This window comes from Capra hircus, chromosome 2 (assembly GCF_001704415.2).
Source record: "Capra hircus breed San Clemente chromosome 2, ASM170441v1, whole genome shotgun sequence".
Classification (NCBI taxonomy): domain Eukaryota; kingdom Metazoa; phylum Chordata; class Mammalia; order Artiodactyla; family Bovidae; genus Capra; species Capra hircus.
Window position 1 is genome coordinate 76,669,015 of NC_030809.1, and position 23,415 is coordinate 76,692,429.

At 37.2% G+C, this 23,415-nt stretch overlaps 1 protein-coding gene across 1 annotated transcript in view; it reads left to right on the forward strand.

The window, feature by feature from the left end:
• THSD7B (thrombospondin type 1 domain containing 7B) overlaps positions 1–22,984 on the forward strand; it is a 1,038,357-nt gene extending 1,015,373 nt beyond the window's left edge. The window contains exons 23-28 of the mRNA XM_018062396.1: positions 1,062–1,235; positions 1,335–1,430; positions 4,246–4,328; positions 7,461–7,653; positions 11,000–11,087; positions 21,810–22,984. Coding sequence (XP_017917885.1) covers positions 1,062–1,235; positions 1,335–1,430; positions 4,246–4,328; positions 7,461–7,653; positions 11,000–11,087; positions 21,810–21,891 — 716 coding nt within the window. The 3' untranslated portion in view covers positions 21,892–22,984. The remainder of the gene's footprint in view (positions 1–1,061; positions 1,236–1,334; positions 1,431–4,245; positions 4,329–7,460; positions 7,654–10,999; positions 11,088–21,809) is intronic.

Below are 23,415 nucleotides of genomic sequence, written 5' to 3' on the forward strand. Positions count from 1 at the left end.
GGGCGAGTCACAGGGAAGCACTGGACTGGAAATGTAAGAGCTAAGTTACAATCTTGTCACTATCACGACACTGGCATTTTACCTCGGACATATACTCCTGTCACTTTGAGCAGTGGTTGCTCCATCTAGAAAATGTGTTAATAATACCTGACCGCACCAAGCACATTGCCAGCATTCAAAAAACATTCACTGAATCCATGAGTAATGAACCCTGGCTGATGACATGGTGGTGACAAGTAAAGCTAAAAGTTCATGAAAGCACTCTGTTAAAACAAGCAAGTTCTATGTAATTGTAAAGGTTATTCTTAGTTACATAAGATTTATGAGTTTATTTTAATCCTAATAACACAACTTAACCTTGTATGGCAGGAGCTTAAGGTGGCTAAATATTTCCTTATGTAGTCTTATAATATGGCATGAAACATATATGTGTATATACATACATTCATATATATTGACATATATATATACATATACAAAAAAATTTTTTGCATGTTTGGATTGTTAAATGAAACATTCTTTAAGTTTAAAGCTACTCTACTTCTTTCCTTTATACAATTTCTATGAACATCCATTTTATGATGTTATGATGCTCTTTATTTTTTTTTGTTTGTTTTTTTTGTTTTTTTGTTTTTATTTTTTTTAGTTTTTTATTTTTTAAATTTTAAAATCTTTAATTCTTACATGCGTTCCCAAACATGAACCCCCCCCACCTCCCTGCCCACAACATCTCTCTGCTGTGATCTTTACACTTCCTTTTAAAAATTTTATTGTCACTAGTAGACACTAGTGTTCTCTAGATAAAACTTCCATGATTTGAGGCAAAATAATGGCAGTATAGTGCTTGGCGCTTTTCATTCAGCTAGATTAAACCATAAATTACTTCCTCACTCCCAGTGCTTTCTAATTAGAGAATTTGTCAGCATAGAATTTGTAGTTTCTGGAATGCACCTGGTCACTGTGGCACCACACATCTCCCACTGTGAAGCCTGTGTGTGTAAATGGAGTCAGGGGCCCATTTTCACACTGTTTCCTCTGCTCTGTGCTGCATGACCCTCCAGGAGACTGCCATTTAACAGAATGGTCAGAGTGGAGCACATGTGAGCTGACCTGCATTGATGGAAGAAGCTTCGAGACTCTGGGTCGCCAATCTAGGTCAAGGACATTTATAATTCAGTCTTTTGAGAACCAAGACAGCTGTCCCCAGCAGGTTCTAGAAACACGCCCTTGTACAGGTACCAAGAGCACTTTTCAACTCTCAGCCTTGATTGATCAATGCTTATTCCGCTTTGATTGAGGCATAATAGAACCGCTGTTATCATATTTACTTGCAGGAGGTAAATGTTATCACTACACATGGAAAGCAAGTCTTTGGAACAATAATGAGCGAACTGTGTGGTGCCAACGTTCAGATGGCATTAACGTCACAGGTATTCCTGCCTAAGATTCATGTGGGCACTTCGGAAAGATCTCTGAGTGTTGCTGTTGGTGAGAAGAATTAGCTTAAAAATTATAAGCAAGGGAAAACTGGGGAGTGGACTTAGATGAGCTTCATGGCAAGTTGCCATTAGATCTTTGCATCTTAGAAAGCAAACAGTTCTATATGAAGTCCCATAATATATCAGACGGGCTACCCGGGTGGCACAACTGTAAAGAATTCTCCTGCCAGTGCAGGAGCCGTAGGAGACAGGGGTTCAATCCCTGAGTCGGGAAGATCCCCTAGATAAGGAAATGGTAAGCTATTTCAGTATTCTTGCCTGGAGAATTCCATGGGCAGAGGAGCCTAGTGGGCTACAGTCCATGGAGTCACAAAGAGTTAGATATGACTGACTGAGCATACACACACACAATATATCAGACAAAGAAGTAGTTCAGTTCAGTTCAGTCGCTCAGTTGTGTCCGACTCTTTGTGACCCCATGGACTGCAGCACTCCAGGCTTCCCTGTCCATCACCAACTCCCAGAGTTTACTCGAACTCACGTCCACTGAGTTGGTGATGCCATCCAACTATCTCATCCTCTGCCATCCTCTTCTCCTCCCACCTTCAATCTTTCCCAGCATCAGGGTCTTTTCCAAGGAGTCAGTTCTTCACATCAGGAGGCCAAAATATTGGAGTTTCAGCTTCAGCATCAGTTGATACATAATAAAATTTCTTTGAATATCATGATCTAAGACAAAAACGGAAAGACACAGATGTTGGTTTAAAACAGTGATCTCTAAAATTTTAAAAGATGTACCTTTTCAGTAAAAGAACAGACCTCAAAATATCCTAAAATATTTGAGAACAGACCTCAAAATATTCTAAAATCCTGCACTACTGTGCTGAAGTTTCATGTTATGAAACATATACAGAAATTGAAATTAAAAGAGTTGACAAAGATATAATAAAAGCTAAAATATATTAATGATTTAAAACATTTTCCTGTAAATTATAGATGCTTATATTCATGTAATGAAAGCTTCATTTTTTAACAATGTGGTAGCCTTGATTATTATTTAATATCTGACTGACTATATATTGAAGGAAGGGTTCCTCATTCATGACAGTGAGTGCAATTAAATTCTACAAATGGTCTTCTCAATCATTTTAAAGGGGTTTGTTTCGATGCCTTCTTATGAAGGAAAATCAAATTGTCATTCTTTTTACTTGGTGCTATGGCTGGCTAAGAGCTCGTCAGAATAGAAGAATCTCGATTTTTCTATCGGAATAGAAAGGTTATCTGCTTCACCTTTTTCTAGTTTACTTGTTTTTTTCATTATTGGTTGTCCCTTTAATCCATAGTTTTTCCATACAACCATCTAAGTGACCTGCCCATTGTGTAAGTTATTATTGAAGCTAAATATACTGTAAATCTGCCTAACCAGGAACAGAGAAAGCATCACTTGCTGCAGTATGCTGCGAGTTAACCAATCAGTGAGGGTTCCACTATCAGAGTCTGTGAGTGGAGTACCTGCTGCCTGGTGTACACCCCAGGGCCACCTGATGAATGAGTTCAGGTTACCAGTGTCACCTGCTGAGTATTATCAAAGCTTAATTTCATTGTTAAAATTTAAAAAGTTGGCTAAAATACACAAATTCTAACATGTTTTTCCTGGCTCCCAGGTGATCCTCTCCCCGAGGAGTACACATACTACATGGTGGAGATCCCTGGTTTAAGGAGGAAAAAACACCACTTCCAAACTCTGTTGGCAGTGACAAGGCTGTGTGGTTACTGCCACTAACACATGATCAATTTCACACCTACCTGCTCATTCTGGATCCTGGTTTTTTGTTTTTTTTTTACTTGTGGAAATTATTTTTCAAGGAACAGATTTTAGCTGTTTCATTCTTCAGAAAAATGTAGATACAACATTCCCTACACAGCCTTAAGCACAAAACTTTCTCTAGTTACAAAACATAATTGGTTATGTTTTGGTTATATACTATATAATTGGTTGACAGTTATAAGAATGCAGAGACTAGAGCCTATAAATGCAACCAGTGGTATGTAAATGTAGCTTCAATGGTGCCCTTGAATAATATGTCAACTTCTTTGCTGATACCTTGAATCCAGGAAGGCATGACTAATATATAAATGATTTTTAGATTACAGAGATATTATTGCATCTAGTTACTCAAAGCTATTTTAATAAGGACCTACAAGTACTAGTGTCAGATGTATGATTATCCCTGCTGGAGTGTATACATTTGCTCTTAAAAATATGTGTGGCAATCTTTATGTGACTCTGCATGTGTGCATATATGTGTGTATATTCTGGCTGAAATATGTTTAAAATGTTACCAAAATGTTTAATATTGTGGTCTCATGAATGGACTAGCAGCATTCTTTTACTGTTTGGTTGTTGGGAATTGGTCTAGTGCCTAGTTTGGGAGCTGGAAAAAAACTATGTAGACAGATCTTTGAGCGTATATATTTTCTGCTCCTGAACTTCAATTGAGATTTCATCAATTCTTTTACTGATCCTGACACTCACAGGCTTTGCCCTCAAGTGAAGCCATATGATAGAATCACCTGGCCAACACACAGGTATAAAATCTCAACTGTAAACAACTTCTGTTAGCAGAGCCTCCCATCTCAAACAGCCCTTCCTAGAATAATCAACAAAATGTAACTGAGCCACACTGTCAGCAAACTGATTTTTTTAAAAAATAATACTGTTAAAAGGTAGCCAGTGACAGAGAAGAAAAGAAGTGAATATTTATCCTAGAAAAATCTGTAAATGATGGTGGGATTTCCTTTGTAGGAGGCTGCTCCCTTCAGGCACGCCCTGCTGCTATTCGGCAGTGTAACCCAGCTTGCAGAAAACCTTTCTCCTACTGCACACAGGTGAGTCAGGTGCTAGAGGCTTGGACAGGTAATTTAATTGTGTTATATGTATGTTGTCTGATGTTTTCCAGTCTCCTGTAGCCCAAGAAGCAATTCCATGGGCCCACAATACCACCTAGAGGCATTTGCTGAAGTAATAGCAGCTATTAAGAATTTCTTTGCATGACCATGTGTTCAAGAAAGCAGCCTTTTTTACTCTAAATCCATCTATAGCTAACCTCTCTTTCAGATATCGAATCTGTTAGCACTATTTCTCCTCTGATTATCAATGTGTTCTCAGTTGATTTTATTTCCTCCGTTTCATATACCTAAACTATTTTGCAAAATCTTTAAAAGGATATGTTCATGTTTGCTAAAATTTAGGTACTAAATTTGATTACACTGTGATTAGTGTATGTACATTTTAGTTGATTTTAAATAAGTTGATAGTATGGTTATGGGTAATAATTATGTGTGTGTACATATATATATATATATTTTTTAAAGCAGAAGTTTTTCTCCTTTTCCTTAATTTCCACCAATTACTGCTCAGGATTTAATGCAAAATGTACCATGTATTCTAATCAGTGGTACTCACAGTGTACAGTGTGTATAGAAGAAAGGTGTGCCCTGTCTCTCATTTCTTCTTAGAGTGTGTTCTTTCCAAAACTGATTTGGTTAAAATGATTCAAATGCCCCATTCTATTTTATGGACCTTCTACTTCAAGTAGAAGTAGGTTAATTCTATGACACAGGAAAGCTAGGGATTAAGTTTCCAGTGGAAAAAAGAAGGAAAAGAGATCAGCAATGACTTTATGAGCTGATGATGTTTGTGAAATAGAAGTTGTGGCTTCCCACCAACTCTCTGGATACCCTCTGTAATAAACATGAAATACCTTTTCCCTTGAACCTTTGACCTATATAACTGGTTACAGCTTTTCACTCAGACTAAATAGAGACACATCTTGAAAAGATGGCTTTCATATTTGAGCTTGTACCAATTTTCTTCATTAGTTTCTCCCCATTGAACATTGAGTAATGTCTTTAATTAAAACCACTGGAAATATTTATAATGATAACTGTCATTATACAATCTCTACCTAAACTTTAGGCATTTATTAATTATGTTTTTTAACTTCTAATTTTTAGTTTTAGTATCTGTTGCTCCTCAAAATCATGTGTTCAGTCAACAACTGATAACCTAAGTAAACAGTTCAGTTCAGTCACTCAGTCATGTCCGACTCTGCGACCCCATGGACTGTAGCACGCCAGGCCTCCCTGCCCATTACCAACTCCCGGAGTTTACTCAAACTTATGTCCATTGAGTCGGTGATGCCGTCCATCCATTTCATCCTCTGTCATCCCCTTCTTCTCCTGTCTTCAATCTTTCCCAGCATCAGGGTCTTTTCAAATGAGTCAGTTCTTCACATCAGGTGGCCAAAATATTGGAGTTTCAGCTTCAGCATCAGTCCTTCCAATGAATATTCAGGATGATTTCCTTTTGGACAGACCGGTTGTATCTCCCTGCAGTCCAAGGGACTCTCAAGAATCTTCTCCAACACCACAGATCAAAGTATCAATTATTCGGTGCTCAGCTTTCTTTATGGTCCAACTCTCATATCCATACATGACTACTGGAAGAATCATAGCTTTGACTAGACAGACCTTTGTTGGCAAAGTCATGTCTCTGCTTTTTAATATGCTGTCTAGGTTGGTCATAACTTTTCTTCCAAGGAGTAATCATCTTTTAATATCATGCCTACAGTCACCATCTGCAGTGATTTTGAAGCCCAAAAAAATAAAAGTCCATCAGTTTCCTCTGTTTCCCCACCTATTTGCCATGAAGTGATGGGACTAGATGCCATGATCTTCATTTTTTGAATGTTGAGCTTTAAGCCAACTTTTTCACTCTCCTCTTTCACCTTCACCATAGGCTCTTTAGTTCTTCTTTGCTTTCTGCCATAACAGTGGTGTCATCTGCATATCTGAGGTTCTTGATATTTTTCCTGGCAATCTTGATTCTAGCTTGTGCTTCATATAGCCCAGAGTTTCTCATGATATACTCTGCATATAAGTTAAACAAGCAGGTGACAATATACAGCCTTGACATACTCCTTCCCCTATTTGGAGCCAGTAAGTAAATATGGCTGATGCATAAAGATTGATATGCATTACCAAAAGGCTAAGGTATGTTGAGAAAATACCAGACATAATTTTATGTAAGGAATCCTAACAGCACAGTCATAGAGATTCATAATCTCATGCTTATTTTCTATTCTCCGCTATTGCCTTTATGTTTCCTAGAGGAAGGAAGAGCAGTTATTTCAGTTTCACTTCCAGAGACAGATAGAAAATCTTTGTGCATTACACTGTGTCATTATTAGTTTCTTCGAAAGGCTTATTGTACATGAAAATTACCAGGAATCCACAGACAAATATGAAAGACCCATTGTCATGTTGCCAACTAGGAATGTGATGATGTGGTGTGACACTCAGGTTACATTGAGGTATCTTTCTCTCTGTCTTTCCTCCCTCTTGTGGACAATGTGCCTTTGGTGAAGTTTCCCGCCCCCCCGCCCCCCCACCCCTTCACAGCCTTGGACTGTCTTCTCTGAGTATAGAACTAAGCCCACGAGTGGAGAGCCAGTTCAGTCTAGTTCGTGATCAATGATGATAGAAGATGACAGAGGCAGAAAGAGACCTCAAAGAGCTCAAAACTCAGAGAAGATATGCACATAATTTCTGTTGCTTTGCTTCTCAATGTTAAGGACAGATTGGCGGGAGCAGGCAGGAATCTGAAATAGCTGGGGGAAGAACCAAAGTAAATTTTTAATTAAATCTTTACACACCTCTATAAGAGAGAAAAGGATGTAGTTTATATACTCTATTGACAAAAAAACTATGATTTCAATTTTGAAGGTGTAAGAATGATCAACCACTAGAAAGAACTGATGATTTATTGAAGTGTTGACTTTGGAAATCAGAAAGATGAACTATTTATTAAATTTTCATCTCTTTGACAAGTCTTGTGCTGAAAAACCCTAAATTTCCATGACATATCATGCAACTATCGAGCATTTCCAACAATTAAGGTGTTATTTTTTCATCTGTACAACTCACTGTGTAACCATAAATGTATTTTTCATGTTGTAGGGTGGAGTCTGTGGTTGTGAGAAAGGCTATACAGAGATCATGAGATCAAATGGTCTCCTGGATTACTGCATGAAGGTACCAGGCTCAGAGGATAAAAAAGCTGATGTGAAAAACCTTGCTGGGAAAAACAGACCTGTGAATTCAAAAATACATGATATTTTTAAAGGTTGGTCTCTCCAGCCCCTTGATCCAGGTACATATCAGTTATGAGTAAGAAATGTAAATTTTCTCTTGGGGGATTGGGGTTCATATTGTGACCACTGCTCATGATGGAAAGCATGAAGGGAAGAAGGGATAGAAAAGGCAATATGGTCTTGTTCAAGGTTTCTCACATTTGAGTGCCATGTAGTATAAAACGTTCTCATGGGTGGTTGAGAATAAGTCTGTCAACCCCAACCCCAGTCTGAGTTAAGGAACCAAAATATTAATCTTTGAAAATGTTTGAATTGTAAGTTATCTTTGCCAAAGACTTTATAATAAAAACTGTGAAGTTTTATATATAATTGAAAAATAAGAAAAGGAATAGATTCTTGGGAACATGGAGTTATGTAGGGAAATTCCAGGTACTCTATCTGGTTTGAGAAACACTAGTGATATAGTAAAACAGCATCAGTTTCAGAGGCCAAGAGACCTTATGGGTATCAAGGATCAGAGGTACTTCCTTTGTGATTGCATGTAATTTCTTTACCTCTCTGGAACTGTTTCCTCATCTATGAATCAATCTAGGCATCTGTCCTGCAGGATTTTCATGAGTATTAGCACAGTGTCAGGACTACAGGACTCAAAACTTAGTGGAGATTAAGGATACGAATGAACAGTATTAGAGAATTTCTCTGTACCCTATGATTCCATGCTGGTTGTATTGCATGACTCATCTCATTACATTCTTGCAACATAATGAGATGTTGTTATCCCCACTGTAGAGATTAGGATTCTGAAACTGGCAATGCATACTAATTTGACCAAGGTCACAGACCAGTAAGTGACAGGAAGGCATGAAAGGCAAGCCAATAAGATCCTTACTCAGCACTGGCCTCTACTTCCCTTTTTAAGAATTGGACAAAAATATGAAAGCAAAATTCTCTGTGCCTAAGGTACATACCTCTTCCAGAAAACAAAGTGCTGTGAACGACTGAGGGAGATAGCGTGGCTGATGGAAGGAACCTTGAGAGGGAAGACACACATGAAGCTCAGACAAAATATACCTTGGGAACTTTCCGCCCACATCCTAAGCCTTGGTCATACCGAAGTGCCCTAATGACATGCTTAAATGAAGCAAAACTAGAGCGCAGGCACAAAGGACCCTCGATCTAGTGGAAGAAACAAGACGTTCTGTGACTAGCTTATAAGGATTACCACAATATCTTAATGTTCGGTTCCCAAGTACATCTGGGCATGCTGTAGATTTAAAAATCATATTCATTCTGTGATGTTTAGCTAATTTAGAGAAACAGACTTAACGTTGAGGGAAGCATGCTGTGAAATGCAGCCAGTCTCACTCACTGCCTCCAAGAAAATGAGTTTTCAAATCCGCAAATGAGGTCCTTAAACTTTGGAGATCTAACTGAAGCATCAATACCACGTATGTGACTATACTTGTGTGTATACATATATGCATAAACACAGACACATACATATATGTATACTCATATATACAATTGTATATGTATGTATGTAAACATATATGTAAAATATATATTTAGTCTGGGAGAAAGTTTATAACTTTCATTAGATTCTCATAGTGGGGTTGAAAATTTGAGCAACCTCTCAGGAAGACAATTAGGCAAAACCTATCATACATTTTGATCTAAAATTTTCCTCCTAGGAATTAATCATACAAATATACACACATATACTAAGAGAAGTATGTAAATGATATTCATTATATGATTGCTTACTATATAGCAAATGAATGGAAATAACACAAATATCTACAAACAGAATAACAAAAAAACAAAAATATGATACAACTGTGTAATGTCTCTTAGGGGTATTAAAAGGATGAGATGGACCTGCCTTTATGAACTAGCATGGAAACGTTTTTATTATGTATTGTTAGGTGGAAAAGTAGTACCAAAGTGAATGATAAGGACCATTTGTGTCTTTTTTAAAAAGTGCATGTATGTTGTGTATATACTCAGTTGCTTGCGTTTGTGGAGAAAACTATGAGGTGATTCATAAATTGGTAACAGTGGTAGCACCTGGGGAGGGAGCTCAGAGATCGGCAGGAAAACTAATTTTCCACTACAGATCTTTTTAAAATTATTTTTTATTGTAGTATAAATGCGTTACAGTGTTATATTAGTTTCTGCTGTACAATGAAATGAATCAATCACATGCACGCATATATCCCCTCTTTCTTGGACTTACCTCCTCATTGCATCTATCCAGGTCATTACAGAGAACTCAGCTAAGCCCTCTGTTCTATATAACATTAGCTTCTTATAAACAGCTATGTTAATTCTTCTTTAAGTAACATGATTTAAAAGTCACCCAGGTCACATACCTCTGCAATAGGGATTTAAAAGCACTGGATCTTACAATACTTCAGCTCTATGAGGTTTAGGGGTAATAAGATGAACGGCGCATTCTCACTCAGGGAAGACTTTTTTTAATTGTCAATGTAAAAAATTCAGAATAGGGGATCACATCATTAGTGTTTCAAAGAGAGCAAAATCAAAGCTTTGTTAAAAGTTTTATGACCATAAAAAGGGTCATTACTACGTTGAAAACTCATTCTAAAACCTGATTGAGGCTTGAAAGTGTCTTGTAAGCAAAAACTGTAATAGATAGTCACAATATAATTGAAAGTAATAGTGATTTTCTTTCAAACAAATGTTTACAATAGATTTTTTTTTTATCCCATGAAGGTCTTTAGAATAAGATTCTGATGTGTGTTTTTGGACCTACAGTTAATTACATTCAACGCAGTATAATGAACCTTTGTGTGTACATCTTTCAGAAAGGAACATAATTCCTTTTGGGATGCTAAGGCATTGCTATTATCAGCTCAATTCTAAGTTTAGTTAACTGTGTGCTCATTTAAAACATAGCAAAAACCATGTGTTTTCCAGAAACAACTCAAAGTTATACATACACACACCATACATACAGTTAAGGTATGTGTCATATAGTTAGAATCACAAAATAGATCAGACTATTTGGTTCTTTTTTTTAACCTCTTGCAGATATTAAATCCAAAATAATATATACTTATACATGTGGATATGTTTTGTAATACTTTTGTATTAGAAGTATATATAAATGAAAATAAATTCAAAATATCCTATCAGTTGTTAGATTTTATGAAGTACTGATTAGTGGCACTGGTCTTTGGTATTGTGAAAAAATTGATAACCTACATTTAATATTTTCACCTATTTTTTTTGGACATTTGATAGCTGTCACATGTGAGTATTTTCACATATGCTTCTAACTTATGCAAATCTCAGAATTCAGATGTGAAATAAATAATACACTAATTAAATGAGAAATAAAAGCTTTTGTATGCTAAGCCTGTTATTTCTTATTTTAAACAGATGGCCGAGTGAAAATTTGGGTTTATGGCGTTTCAGGTGGTGGTTTTCTTATCATGATTTTCCTAGTATTTACTTCCTACCTTGTTTGGTAAGTACTAGTAAAAAGTTTATATTTTCATTGGTGGCATATTATACTAAAAGAAAACTTATGTTGAAATCTGGTCATTATAACAGGACCCTTAAACTCACAAATAATCACCAACATTAGAATTGCTAAATAGTTGAAGTGGGAGAGTATTATCTTTATTGTCCTCATTTGAAATAACATTTTTGTATTTGGCTTTCATATAATATCACAGGTATACGAGGCAAATCATTAATCAGGGCTTTCCCATTTTACAATTTTGATTTAGATCAGTACCATTTTAACACAGTGGAATTTCCTGAGTACCAAGACTTAACCACAACCACCTTTTCTTTTTTTTTAATTAAGTCTATGGGGTCACATAGAGTCAGACACGACTGAAGCGACTTAGCAGCAGCAGTTGATTTACAATGTTGTGTTAATTTCTGCTGTTAGACAAAGTGATTCAGTTTACACATACACAAATACATATACACACTCTGGAGAAGGAAATGACAACCCATTCCAGTATTCTTGCCTGGAGAATCCCATGGACGGAGAAGCCTGGCAGGCTATAGTGCATAGGGTTGCAAAGAGTCGGACATGACTGAAGCAGCTCAGCATGCACATATGTATACACACACGTTCTTTTTCATTTTCCATTATGAGGACAGGATATAGAAAATAGTTCTCTGTGCTGTATATAGTAGGACCTTGTTATTTATCCATTCTAGATATAAAAGCTTACAACTACTACTGCCCTCCCACTTGGCAACCACATACCTATTCTGTATCTCCGTGAGTCTGTTTCTGTTTCATAGACAGTTTCACTCATATATTTTAGATTTCACATATAGTGATATCATAGGATATTTTTGTCTTTCTCTGACTTACTTCACTTACTGTGTTAATGTCTAGGTCCATCCATGTTGCTGCAAATGGCATTATTTCATTCTTTTTTATGGCTGAGTACTATTCCATTGCATATTTATAAAATAATTTTCTTTATCCATTCATTTGTCAATGGACATACAAATTTTTTCCATGTCTTGGCAATTGTGAATAGTGGTGCTATGAATATAGGGGTGCATGTATTTTTTTAAGGTTTTGTATGGATGTATGGCCAGGATTGGGATGGTTGGATCATTTGATATTTCTATTTTTAGTTTTCTGAGGAACTTCCATACTGTTTCACACAGTGGCTTCCCCAACTTATTCAGTAAATTCCCACTAACAATATAGGAGGGTTTCTTTTTCTCCATGCTCTCTCCACATCTGTTATCTGTAGAGTATTTAATGATGGCCATTCTGACTGGTGTGAGGTGGTATCTCATTGTGGTTTTGATTTGCACTTTTCTAATAAATAGTGATGTTGAGCATCTTTTCATGTGCCTATTGGCCATCTGTATGTCTTTGGAGAAGTGGCTACTTAAGTCTTCTGCCCATTTTTTTAAATTGGGTTGTTTTCTTGTTGTTGAGTTGTATATGTTGTTTGTACATTCTGGAAATCAAGCCCTTGCCAGTCACATGATTTGCAAATATACTCTCTCATTTGTAGGTTGTCTTTTCATTTTGTTTATGGTTTCCTTTACTGTGCAAAAAGCTCATAAGTTTGATTAGGCCCAATTTGTTTATCCTTGTTTTTATTTCTATTGCCTTGGGAGACTGACCTTATTTTTATTTCTATTGCCTTGGGAGACTGACCTAAGAAAATATCGGTACACATTATGTCAGAGAATGTTTTGCCTATGCTCTATTCTAGGAGTTTTATGACGTAATGTCTTGTGTTTAAGTCTTTAAACCATCTTGAGTTTATTTTGTGTATGGTGACAGGATGTGTTCTAACTGCATTGATTTACATGCATATGTCCAGCTATCCCAGAACCCCTTGCTGAACAGACTTTTTTTTAAATTTCATTGTACATTCTTGCCTTCTTTGTCAAAGATGAATTGACCATAGGTTTGTGGGTTTATTTCACCTTCTTGGTCAGGTTTATTCCTCAGTATTTTATTTTAGGGGAGGTGAGATTTTACAAGGTACTTTTTAAAAAATTTCCTTTCTGGTATCTCTAGCTCCAGCGATTCTGATTTAAGCATCCAGACAACTTGACCACATGCAGGAGTAATTAAAAGAGCCCCAGGTAACTCTAATAGCAGGAAAAGCTGAGAAAATTCTAGTTCTTAAATTTTCTTCTCAAACTGACCTATTTTTACCAAGTATGTTAAGTTGACCAGTTGGTTCAAAAAACCTATGGGTACGTTTTGGATAGTAGAGCCAGGTGTTTATCTACAGTGACCAGCCATAAAAGAAAATGTGATTGTCCATTCCAGGAACCCTGTTTTGTAAGTGACTAGCTCCTAAAGTATATTATTCTCACAAAATAATGATTAGTTTCTTCTATAGAATATATCTTATTTGATGAGCTGATCTTGAAACCAGACATAAGTAAATACCTTTGAATATTTTTAAGTGTGTTGAGAATATTTTATAAGCTTCCTGAAATTTTTCAAAGGTTTTTTTTAAATTTTCATAAGATCAAAGTGTTACTTTGCTTTTTTTCTCTAAATCGAGATATTTATATTCATCATCTATCTCAAACTGTTTCCTTGAGAATTTTTGCCCAAGTTTTTAATCTCAATTCAAATCCAGTCTTTGTATTTTAGCTCGTACTTCCAAGGTTACACAGGTTTTTAAGTTCTTGCTCTTGGTCAGTGAAAGTTAGTGAAGAAAATCAAGTGACTTTAATTCTTTCTGCCACCTATAGTGATTGAAATTGAATTTCTAGAAGTTGGATTGCTATCCAGCTAATACTTCCTCAGTTTTGCAATAAAAAAGTAACACCTTCAGTTAGTCATTTACCTTAAAATCAAATGATTTGACCAATTATGTTTGAATTGATTAATTTTGTATTGTCTAGAGCCTGTCTTAATGAACAAATGTGAAGTGGAAAACTTTATATGAGCTTGAGAGTGATAGGAAGCATTCACCACTAGAAAAGATGAGGAAAAGGTCTCAAATTGAAACAAAGAACATAAAGGCTTGATAGATGAGAAACTGCTCTCAAAACAATGGCCCAGTACAGTGTAAGATAATCAGCTAGTCTATTAGTCTGTGAAAGCTGAGATGTATTCTACTTCATAGTCACATCCCCAATTCCAGATTCTATGGTTCTGTCTTCCTTGAATATCTAAAAGATTAAAAATTAAAATTTAATTAAAAGTCATAAATTCTGCCCTTTTACATTTCTCCCTTTCTTTCAACTTAAAAGTATGTTACCCTTAATCCATTCCTTCAACAATAAATGCTTATTGTAGCCCTTTCTAGGCTCTGGGGATTGATTATAGGTACCTCACTGAATTGTGATGACAAACATAATTTTCTAGAGAATTTTTAATGTAAAAGGGCAAGGGAATCATCCCCTACTGTTTGTGACCAAATTATATAGATACTTATGTACATAGTATATCTATTTTTTTCATCCTCAGTATCCACCCTTAATAATCCCCCATTGAAAGTAGCAGTTAGTTCCGTATTTGGAAGCTCTACAAATCCTCCTTTCAACTGTCTATAGCCAGATTAGTCTTCTTAAAACTTAGTTAAGTGATCAGCCCCTTTCCTCCTCAAATGCCAGCAGTGGCTTCCCACTGACAGCAACATGAAAGTCACGTTCTGGCTGCCTTGCAAGTCAATTAAAGCCTTCCACTATTTGAGCCCAAACAACTCTTTCAACTTCATTTCCTACTATTTCTCTATGCCCCAGTGTGTTGCATAGGCTTAGATGTATTAAAATTGTTGCTTTATCACTGAATAATTTAAAATCTTATTCTACATCAAAGTCAACATTTCAAGTTTACTATACTCATGTCCATCCAAGTTGGTTGAGACACAACACTTCTTTCAATCTGTTTGTGTTGCTATCTCAGGGGTTTTATCTCAAAATGCAAGCATCTATTAGCATATATTAGGGAAATTTGTCATTTTATTTGTACTGCTCGTGTATATTTATTATCTCCATTAAAAATACTTTTTATATTGTAATCTTTCATAATATTTACAGGAGTTGAATATAAGGCGACAACCTCTTTCTGAAGGATAGTGTTTTGGGAGACATTACCTTACATTAGGGTACATAGTGGTGTGGTATCTTATTTCACAAGAAAGCTTCTGATTGCATGGTTTACTCCTTACAGGTCATTCTTCTAGAATTAATTCTCATAAGTTATTGGCATTCTAACAGTTCTTCTCAATAAAAATTTAAATGCCAACTTGTCCTTATGAAACAGCCTGGAATAACTTGTATAAGCCGCCAGCCCTGTGGCATTTACTCCATGCTGGCATTGTAGTTACTTGTATAAACATCTTCTACCATCTACCAAACCATAAGGACTTGGGGGTGGGGGAGAAGAGGTATAATGACTTATTTTTTAGAGTACAAGTTTCACAAACATTTATTAAATAAGTGAATAAATCAATGAGTGGATAAGCTAAAAAAATCTATTGCCCGTGATCTTTAAAGGTCAAGAAAAAAATCTAATATTCACATATGTCAAAGTGCTTTATGTAGGTTGCCTTATTTGGTCTTTCCAATAATCCAATAAAGTATTGTTAATATCATCTTTATTTTAAAGAGGGAGTAAGTCATACTCAGAAAAGTTCAATAACTTATGTAAGGGTATCAGCCTGGTAAAATCAGCTTCAGATTTGTCTTAACCCCCAAATGTCTTAACCCCTTTCCACTGGACTTCCAGTCTCTGTAATTTCTTGTCCTTGAGTAATCCTGAAAACTCTTTAGACTCAATTTAATGTCTACACCTTTTCCATTTTTTAGCGAATCTTCATTTCCCAAGTAAAGTAAGTTATAGACCTGAGAACAGACTTAGTGATATCAAAACACTTATGGTTATATATGAGCTGCCTAAAGAATCCAAATAGGTTTTCACAGCATCTATTTCTATTAAATAGCTTGCAGAAGAGTTAGAAGATGACAGTTTTGGAGATTTTATATTTTATCCTCCAAAATAAAAAACTTAGAACAAGAGAGCTGCTATAACATGCCAGGTGTTAGGTGTATACTTTAGATGAAAGCAATTTATAATAACATTTGGAAATGTTTTTTAGAAAATAGAGAAAAATAGTCTTCTCAAGGACTGCTTTGTTTAGATATGCTCCTTTGTATGTCTGCCATAAACATTTGGGTTTCTTGAAATATTACTGATGCCCTAGCTCCCCTGGCAATAAAGATCCATGAGGTCATTTAGTTGGGGGCGACCATTGGGTGAGCTTTTAGTTAATCTAGACATAGTGCCTGGAAGTTACTTGGAGAACCACATCTATTCTCCCTTGCTCAGCACAATGCAGGGAATGGGCTCTCAAGTTTGAAGGTGATGCTGCCACCTCTGAGGCTCAGCCCTCATGAGTGGCTGACTGTTAGTGCTGGTCTGGGGCCTGTGGCTTGAAGTCAAGAGAGGTGAGAAGTGCCAGCACTTACCTGTCTTTTCGTAATGAACTCACTTTTCTGGTCTAATGGCTTTATCCTTTGCTAAAATGCAAATGATCATGGAAAAGGTGACTTTAAAACGTGTCAGTCAATGATCTCTTACAGCCAGAGCTGCATAATGGTTTTCTCCCTTGTGCAAACTCTCAAAGTGGTAGTGGCTGTCAAGAGTGCTGCATTAGGAAGAATTATGAGGCTATTCCTGGGCTCAACAGGAAAGAAGTGTGTGATGGATGGGAGATGGCCGCTGCGGGCACAGGATGCCTGGGGGTGGTGGCGGCCCATGGGCCAGGCATTTATGGGTCCTGATTTAGTGTGAGTGAGGTGGTCATACCTTACCTGATAGCAGAGTTGAAGAGAGAAAAATAATTTAAAAACAATTTCTAAATGAATTTCCTAATAAAGATCAGGAAGGAAGAAAGGAAAGGGAGCAGGGGCTTCTGAAGAAAAGTTTCCTATTTGCTGACTTTGCAGAAGGCAGGCCCCTACTCAGATCTTTCTCTTAGGGTTCTTTTTAACCAGCCAGGAAGCTCTAAAGCCACAGCTTCTCAGCAGCATTACCACATTATTCAGTGGTTGCTAACTTTTAAACTCTCTAAAAGTTCTCAGATCTCACACATTCATGAGTGTGAAAGTCACTCAGTCATGTCTGACTCTTTGGGACCCCATGGCCTACATAGTCCATGGAATTCTCCAGGCCATAGTATTGGAGTGGGTAGCCTTTCCCTTCTCCAGGGGATCTTCCCAATCCAGGGATCAAACCCAGGTCTCCCACTTTATCAGCTGAGCCACAAGGGAAGCCCCTCACACATTCATAGCTGTGATTTTAATACACCAATTGAGAGCTTACATGGTATGAAGAGACACATCATGAAATAAAGCCTTTATCACAACTATCCCAACACACACCACAAAAATCCCAAGCCTACACACTAGGAGCCCTCTCTTTTTTTTTTCTAGAGGTGAGCACAATGTTCACAATTCCATACCTGTAAACTGGTGTAAAAATTCAAGTAATATTTGAGCTTAATTTTCTAGGCACAGCTCCTAGAGGCTGACCAAGTATAGATGTCTCCTAGGCAATATTGTTGTCTCTTTGGTAGGAGGGGTACAGGGATTTTATTTTTATTGAAGCATACTTTACAATGTTGTGTTAGTTTCAAGTGTACAGAAAAGTGATTCCATTTTATATATGTGTGTGTGTGCGCGCAGAAGCTCAGCTGTTATGTTTGACTCTTTGTGACCTCATGGACTATAGCTGCCAGGCTCCCTGCCCATGGAATTTTCCAGGCAAGAATACTGGAGTAAGTTGCCATTTGTGTGTGTGTGTGTGTGTGTGTGTGTGTGTGTGTGTGTGTGTGTGTGTGTGTGTGTGTGTGTGTGTGTGTGTGTGTGTGTGTGTGTGTGTGTGTGTGTGTGTGTGTGTGTGTGTGTGTGTGTGTGTGTGTTGTGTGTGTGTGTGTGTGTGTGTGTGTGTGTGTGTGTGTGTGTGTGTGTGTGTGTGTGTGTGTGTGTGTGTGTGTGTGTTTTGCCATTTGTGTGTGTGTGTGTTCCTTTTTAAATTCTTTTCTATTACAGGTTATTACAAAATACTGAGTAGAGTTCCCATGCTATAATGTAGGTCCTTGTTGTTTACCTATTTCATATATAATAATAGTATATATGAATAGTAGTATGTATATATTAATCCCAATCTCCTAATTTATCTCTAACCACTACCTCCTTTGGTAACCAATACTGTTGTCTTTTCATAAAGACCTACCCCTCTCTAACCTTCTTTGCCACACCCCAGGACTTCATTTTCCTGTTTTTCTACTACGTAGCTTGTGTGTGCTAAGTCGCTTCAGTTATGTCCAACTCTTTTTGACCCTGTATATTGTAGCTCACCAGGCTCCTCTGTCCATGGGAATTCCCAGGCAAGTTCTTTACTACTAGTGCTGCTGGGAAGCCCTTAACAAATGCCAGTTAGAACAAAATAATGCCATTTGCAGCAACATGGATAGACCCAGAGATTGTCATACTGAGTGAGGTAAGTCAAAGACAAATATCATGACAAATATTATGATCACTTATATGTGGAATCTGAAAAAAAAAATGGTACAAATGAACTTACCAACAGAAATAAACTCACAGACACAGAAAACAACCTTATGGTTACCAGGTGGGACAGGATATATTGGGAGATTGGGAGTCACATGCTTGTTATTTAGTCACTAAGTCATGTATGATTCTTTTGCAACCTCATGGACCATAGGCTGTCAGGTTCCTCTGTCTATGGGATTTCCCAGGCAAGAATATTGGAGTGGGTTGTCAATTCCTTCTCCAGGGGATCTTTCTGACCCAGGGATCGAACCCAAATCTCCTGCACTGGCAGACAGCTTCTTTACCCCTGAGCCTAGGTAACTAACAAGGACCACTGCATAGCACAGGGAACTCTATTCAATACTCTGTAATGACCTATATGGGAAAAGAACCTGACAAAGTGTGGACATATGTATGTGTATAATGATTGACTTTGCTGAACAGCAAAACTAACAACATTGTAAATCAGCTATACTCCAATGAAATAATTTTTTTAGAGAAGCCAATTCCTCAAAAAAAAAAAAAAAGAGTGGATTGCCAAATGTAAACTCTAGTATAGAGAATGGACAAACAACAAGGTCTGACTGTATAACACAGGGAATTATATTATCTTGAAATAAACTATAATGGAAAAGAAAATGGAAAAGAACATGTATACATATAACTAAACCACTGTACAGCAGAAATTAACAACATTGTAAATCAATTATATTTCATTGAAATAAATTTTTTAAAAAGTGAATTGCCAGAAACTCTGGAAACACCTCTATTTCTTGCCCCTCTCTTTTCTTCCCCTAAAACAGCAGGAGGTGGAGGAGGTAGAAGATCCCTATGGTCATTCCAAATGAAATTCCTCTTATTCTTTTGGACATTAGGACACCTTCTACTACCATCCCTAGGGCGGATAATAGACCAACTGTCCCTTCCAATTTGTTGTAAATTCTCATTTGTGTGAGTTTTTAGTCCCTTTAAATGCAGATTAGTGTGCTCTGGACCCAAGCTGGAGCCTGGCAGTGTGACTAGAGCCACTGGATTCTACATATATATTAATATAGACAAATTTGGATGTTATTCAGATAATTACGCAGTCCCTGCTCTTTGAGAAGGGGAACAGGCCTAGGGTGAGTATACCTCTGCAGTGAATTTTGAAGCTTATTTCTGCCTCTCCGCTGTTGAGGATGTTTTTGCCTGCAGCCCATGCCCAGCACTCAGTCATACACAGACACCCACTGTATGCCGGGTGTGGACACGGTAGGATCTCTGGTTCCTGTCAGTAGGCTTTTTAGAAATAATTTCTAATTCACCTCTTCAACATCTATAAATTGCTTCTAGCATCTATAAATTGCTTCTAACCTCTATAAATTGCTTCGAACAAAGTTTCTCTCAGTATTTTAAACTAGGATATTCCCCCTATTAAAAAAAAAAGTTATCAAACGTGTCTCTTTTGTGGTAAAATTCATGCATCATACAATTCTCAACTTTTTAGCCATTAAGTAAAAGAAGCCAGACACAAAAAGCCACACATACAGTATAATTCCATAGGAAATATCCAGAATAGGCAAATTTACAGAGGCAGAAAGTTGACAGGTGGTTGCCAGGGGTAGAGAATGCCTTATCACCTTCCAAAGGCCATCTTCCACCTCCAAATACCATCACATTAAGGGTTTAGATTTCAACATATGATTGAGGGAAGGGTAATGCAAATATTGAGTCCATAACAGTCCCTAATTACCCCCTTTACAATACATTGCATTTTGTAAAATATATAGCCTTATATAATGCATTACACTAGTCTCCTCCTTTGGACAAATGCTGATTTCTCAGAGCTGCCTTAAAGAATGGTATTTGGAAAGAAAGTGTCCCAAAGGCTACCTGTTCCAAAGTGTAGACTGCTTAGTGGGAAGTTTCCCTTTGGGGTGATGATTATGCAATGTTGCAACATAATGTTCAAAATGCCACTCAATTGTACAGATTAAAATGTATGTTTTTAATTTACATTCACTCAAAGTATTAAAAATTAATTATATGTAAAGACAAAAGAGTTGTTGCTACCAAGTGCCTAATTAATAATGTGGCTACAAGGAGAATGCACTGAGGGTTAAAAGTGTTTTTCCTGTGTGTACTAGAGGCATTTGGATTCTAGGCTCTGCCACCCACTTAGTGACTTGAGGAAGGTAATAACCTCTCTAGTCCTTCTCTGTCAAGTAGTAATGATAATCCCAGTGCCGCCTCCTTTCACTTTTTGCCTGGGATTTATTGAGGTGTTTTATGTAAAGTACTCAGCACAAGGCTTGGCACTTAGTATGTGCATCCAATTAATAACATGCTGCAATAAAATAAATAGTATAGAAATCTGGAGACAAAGCCAGAGGTGGCTCCCTCTTGGTGAGGACAACCCAAAGAGCTGGGCTCTGAAGGCATGGCAAAGCCTAGACACTGAGGACAGAAGGGAGACAGAATGATGGTGGAGAAGGCAGTGGGTAGCAGAATTAACCTGTAAATACTCATTAGTTGACATTCACCCACACTGAGAATCAAAAGGCATAAGGAAGCATGGTTTGCCCCAGATCTGGGACATCACTGAGAGTTTGGGAACTGTAACTCAGTTTCAGCTTCTCTCTGTGTGAGAAGCAAGAACAGCCCTCTCTAACCTGGCAAAGATGTCAAACTCAGGGAGCACAGAGACCAGAAGAGAATGGTTTTGCCTGGTACAACATCAGTGAAATTCTCCTAACAGACTCTGGTGACTTGGCAGCCAGGTTTCAAGCCCGAGCAGAAGAGTGTTTACTTAAAAGCAACAGCAGAGTAAAGCAAGAGAATCTGGCTGTTCTAGCTACTTACGATGTTAAAACATCTGTGCTGTGGAGGTCTTAGTGGCTTAGGAATTAGTGAGCAGCAGATGCTCACATTACAGCATATAAACAAAGGAAAGTGGCCTTTTACCAAGTTCATTGTTTCCACTAAACTATTTTGAAGATTTTTGGGGAAAAAAAGGCTTCTCCTGGTTTAAAGGTTAAAGTATACCAGTATTCCAAAAAGGAACCTGCCAGTCCAGAGAAATCAGTCTTTTGTCTAACCACTTGGATTTCTGTACCTCACAGTTTTCTTTGGCAGATGAAACAGAGCTCTGTGAACTTTCCTCATCTCAGGAATTCTTTTTCCTTTACAGCAAGAAGCCAAAACCACATCAAAGCACACCTCCCCAACAGAAGCCTCTGACCTTAGCCTACGATGGAGACTTAGACATGTAACCTGAAAAAAGAAATCCAAATGTAGACATCAACTGCCTTAACCGCTTTCTATTTTGTAGCTCTCAGACTTCTCAGTTTTTTGAGGAATCTCATGGTGTGATATACTGGGCAGAATAAAATACTGCAAAAGTAATATTGCCTCAACTTCGTTTGGACGTGGAGTCAAGAATTATTAGGTCCGCCATTTTGCTTTCCAGTTGTTTGTGGGTGTGAGTGTTTAATGTTTTTGATTTTCCCAAGGGACCTGAAAACCCTTCTCTTCCTGTTTGGAAATGGGAGGAAGAAAACATGATGGAATTCCCACAGACTTAAGTAAATTTCATCCTCAGCAGCATGACGACAATCCGGAGAGGCCAAGGCTTTTACTGTAAATGATCAGTCTGACATTGCATTCTTATGCACTATATTAGTGCAAATCCTTATTCTTCCCATACTTCAACACTAAGTTTTCTAGAATTTACATTGGTTTCAAGTTGGCTTGCCTGTTTTCATGAACACAGAGAGAATGGGTTACCATTTCAGAACTTCTGAGTTTTTACCTTTACAAATTGTATTTTGTTTTGTAGCCAGGAGGATGATGGTACTTCATGGGTTGTGTCTATTGAAAACAAATGAAATGTGTGTAGTTGCTGGACTAGATGAAAGCTAGGTGGTTTTGAGCGAACTGTGTATTGAATGTTAGGGTGTACAAATGAAATCAGAGGTTATATTGGAAAAAAGAGGTAAATTATTTAATTACTAAAACTGTATTTTAACAAAAACTTTACCATGTAGATATAGCATTAGCCACACACAGTTGTAATTCAGTTTAATGATGACAAACTCTGCTTTTGTAATTTCAATTTTCTTATCTGAATATTTATAAATTCTTTTTTTGAATTTAATTATCTGACCTCATTTAATATACATCTAACACCGATCCTATTTGTAGCAAGTCTTGCTTTTATAAGGTTTCAATAATATCTAAAACAACACATGAAAAAGCTGAAACCATTTTATGAAGATGAATGTTTGTAATCGTAGATGTTGAAAAGTAAGAAGGTGCCATCTTGTGGTATGGACTTGTATTTATAACAAATAAAGTGTTCAAGAGACCAAAATGTTGATGGTTGTAGACTTATTCCCTGTTGAAGAGCCCATGGAGTGGGTTGCCGTTTCCTTCTCCAGGGATGATTTGACAAAGACAGCTTTAATAACAGCTTCCCCATGTCACTATTTTAGAGGGTGACAGCTGAAATCACTGACAGAGAAAAGGATTCTTTCCCTGCATGCTCAACACTATTGGGTACACTGTGAAATGGAGACAAGCATGATTACACAGGGTAGCTCTGAAGGCATATTTAAAGCTTAGCTAACATTAGAACAAACCACTGTGTAATATTGCAAACACTGATATGTAAATGAACTGGGTGGCCTGAGAAAATGGAAATGTTAGAAATATGATACAGTGAGCAAGTTAGAGAATGGTTTTACTTATATTGGGACTTTTGCTTTTGCTAATCATTTTAACACTAATTGATTTTC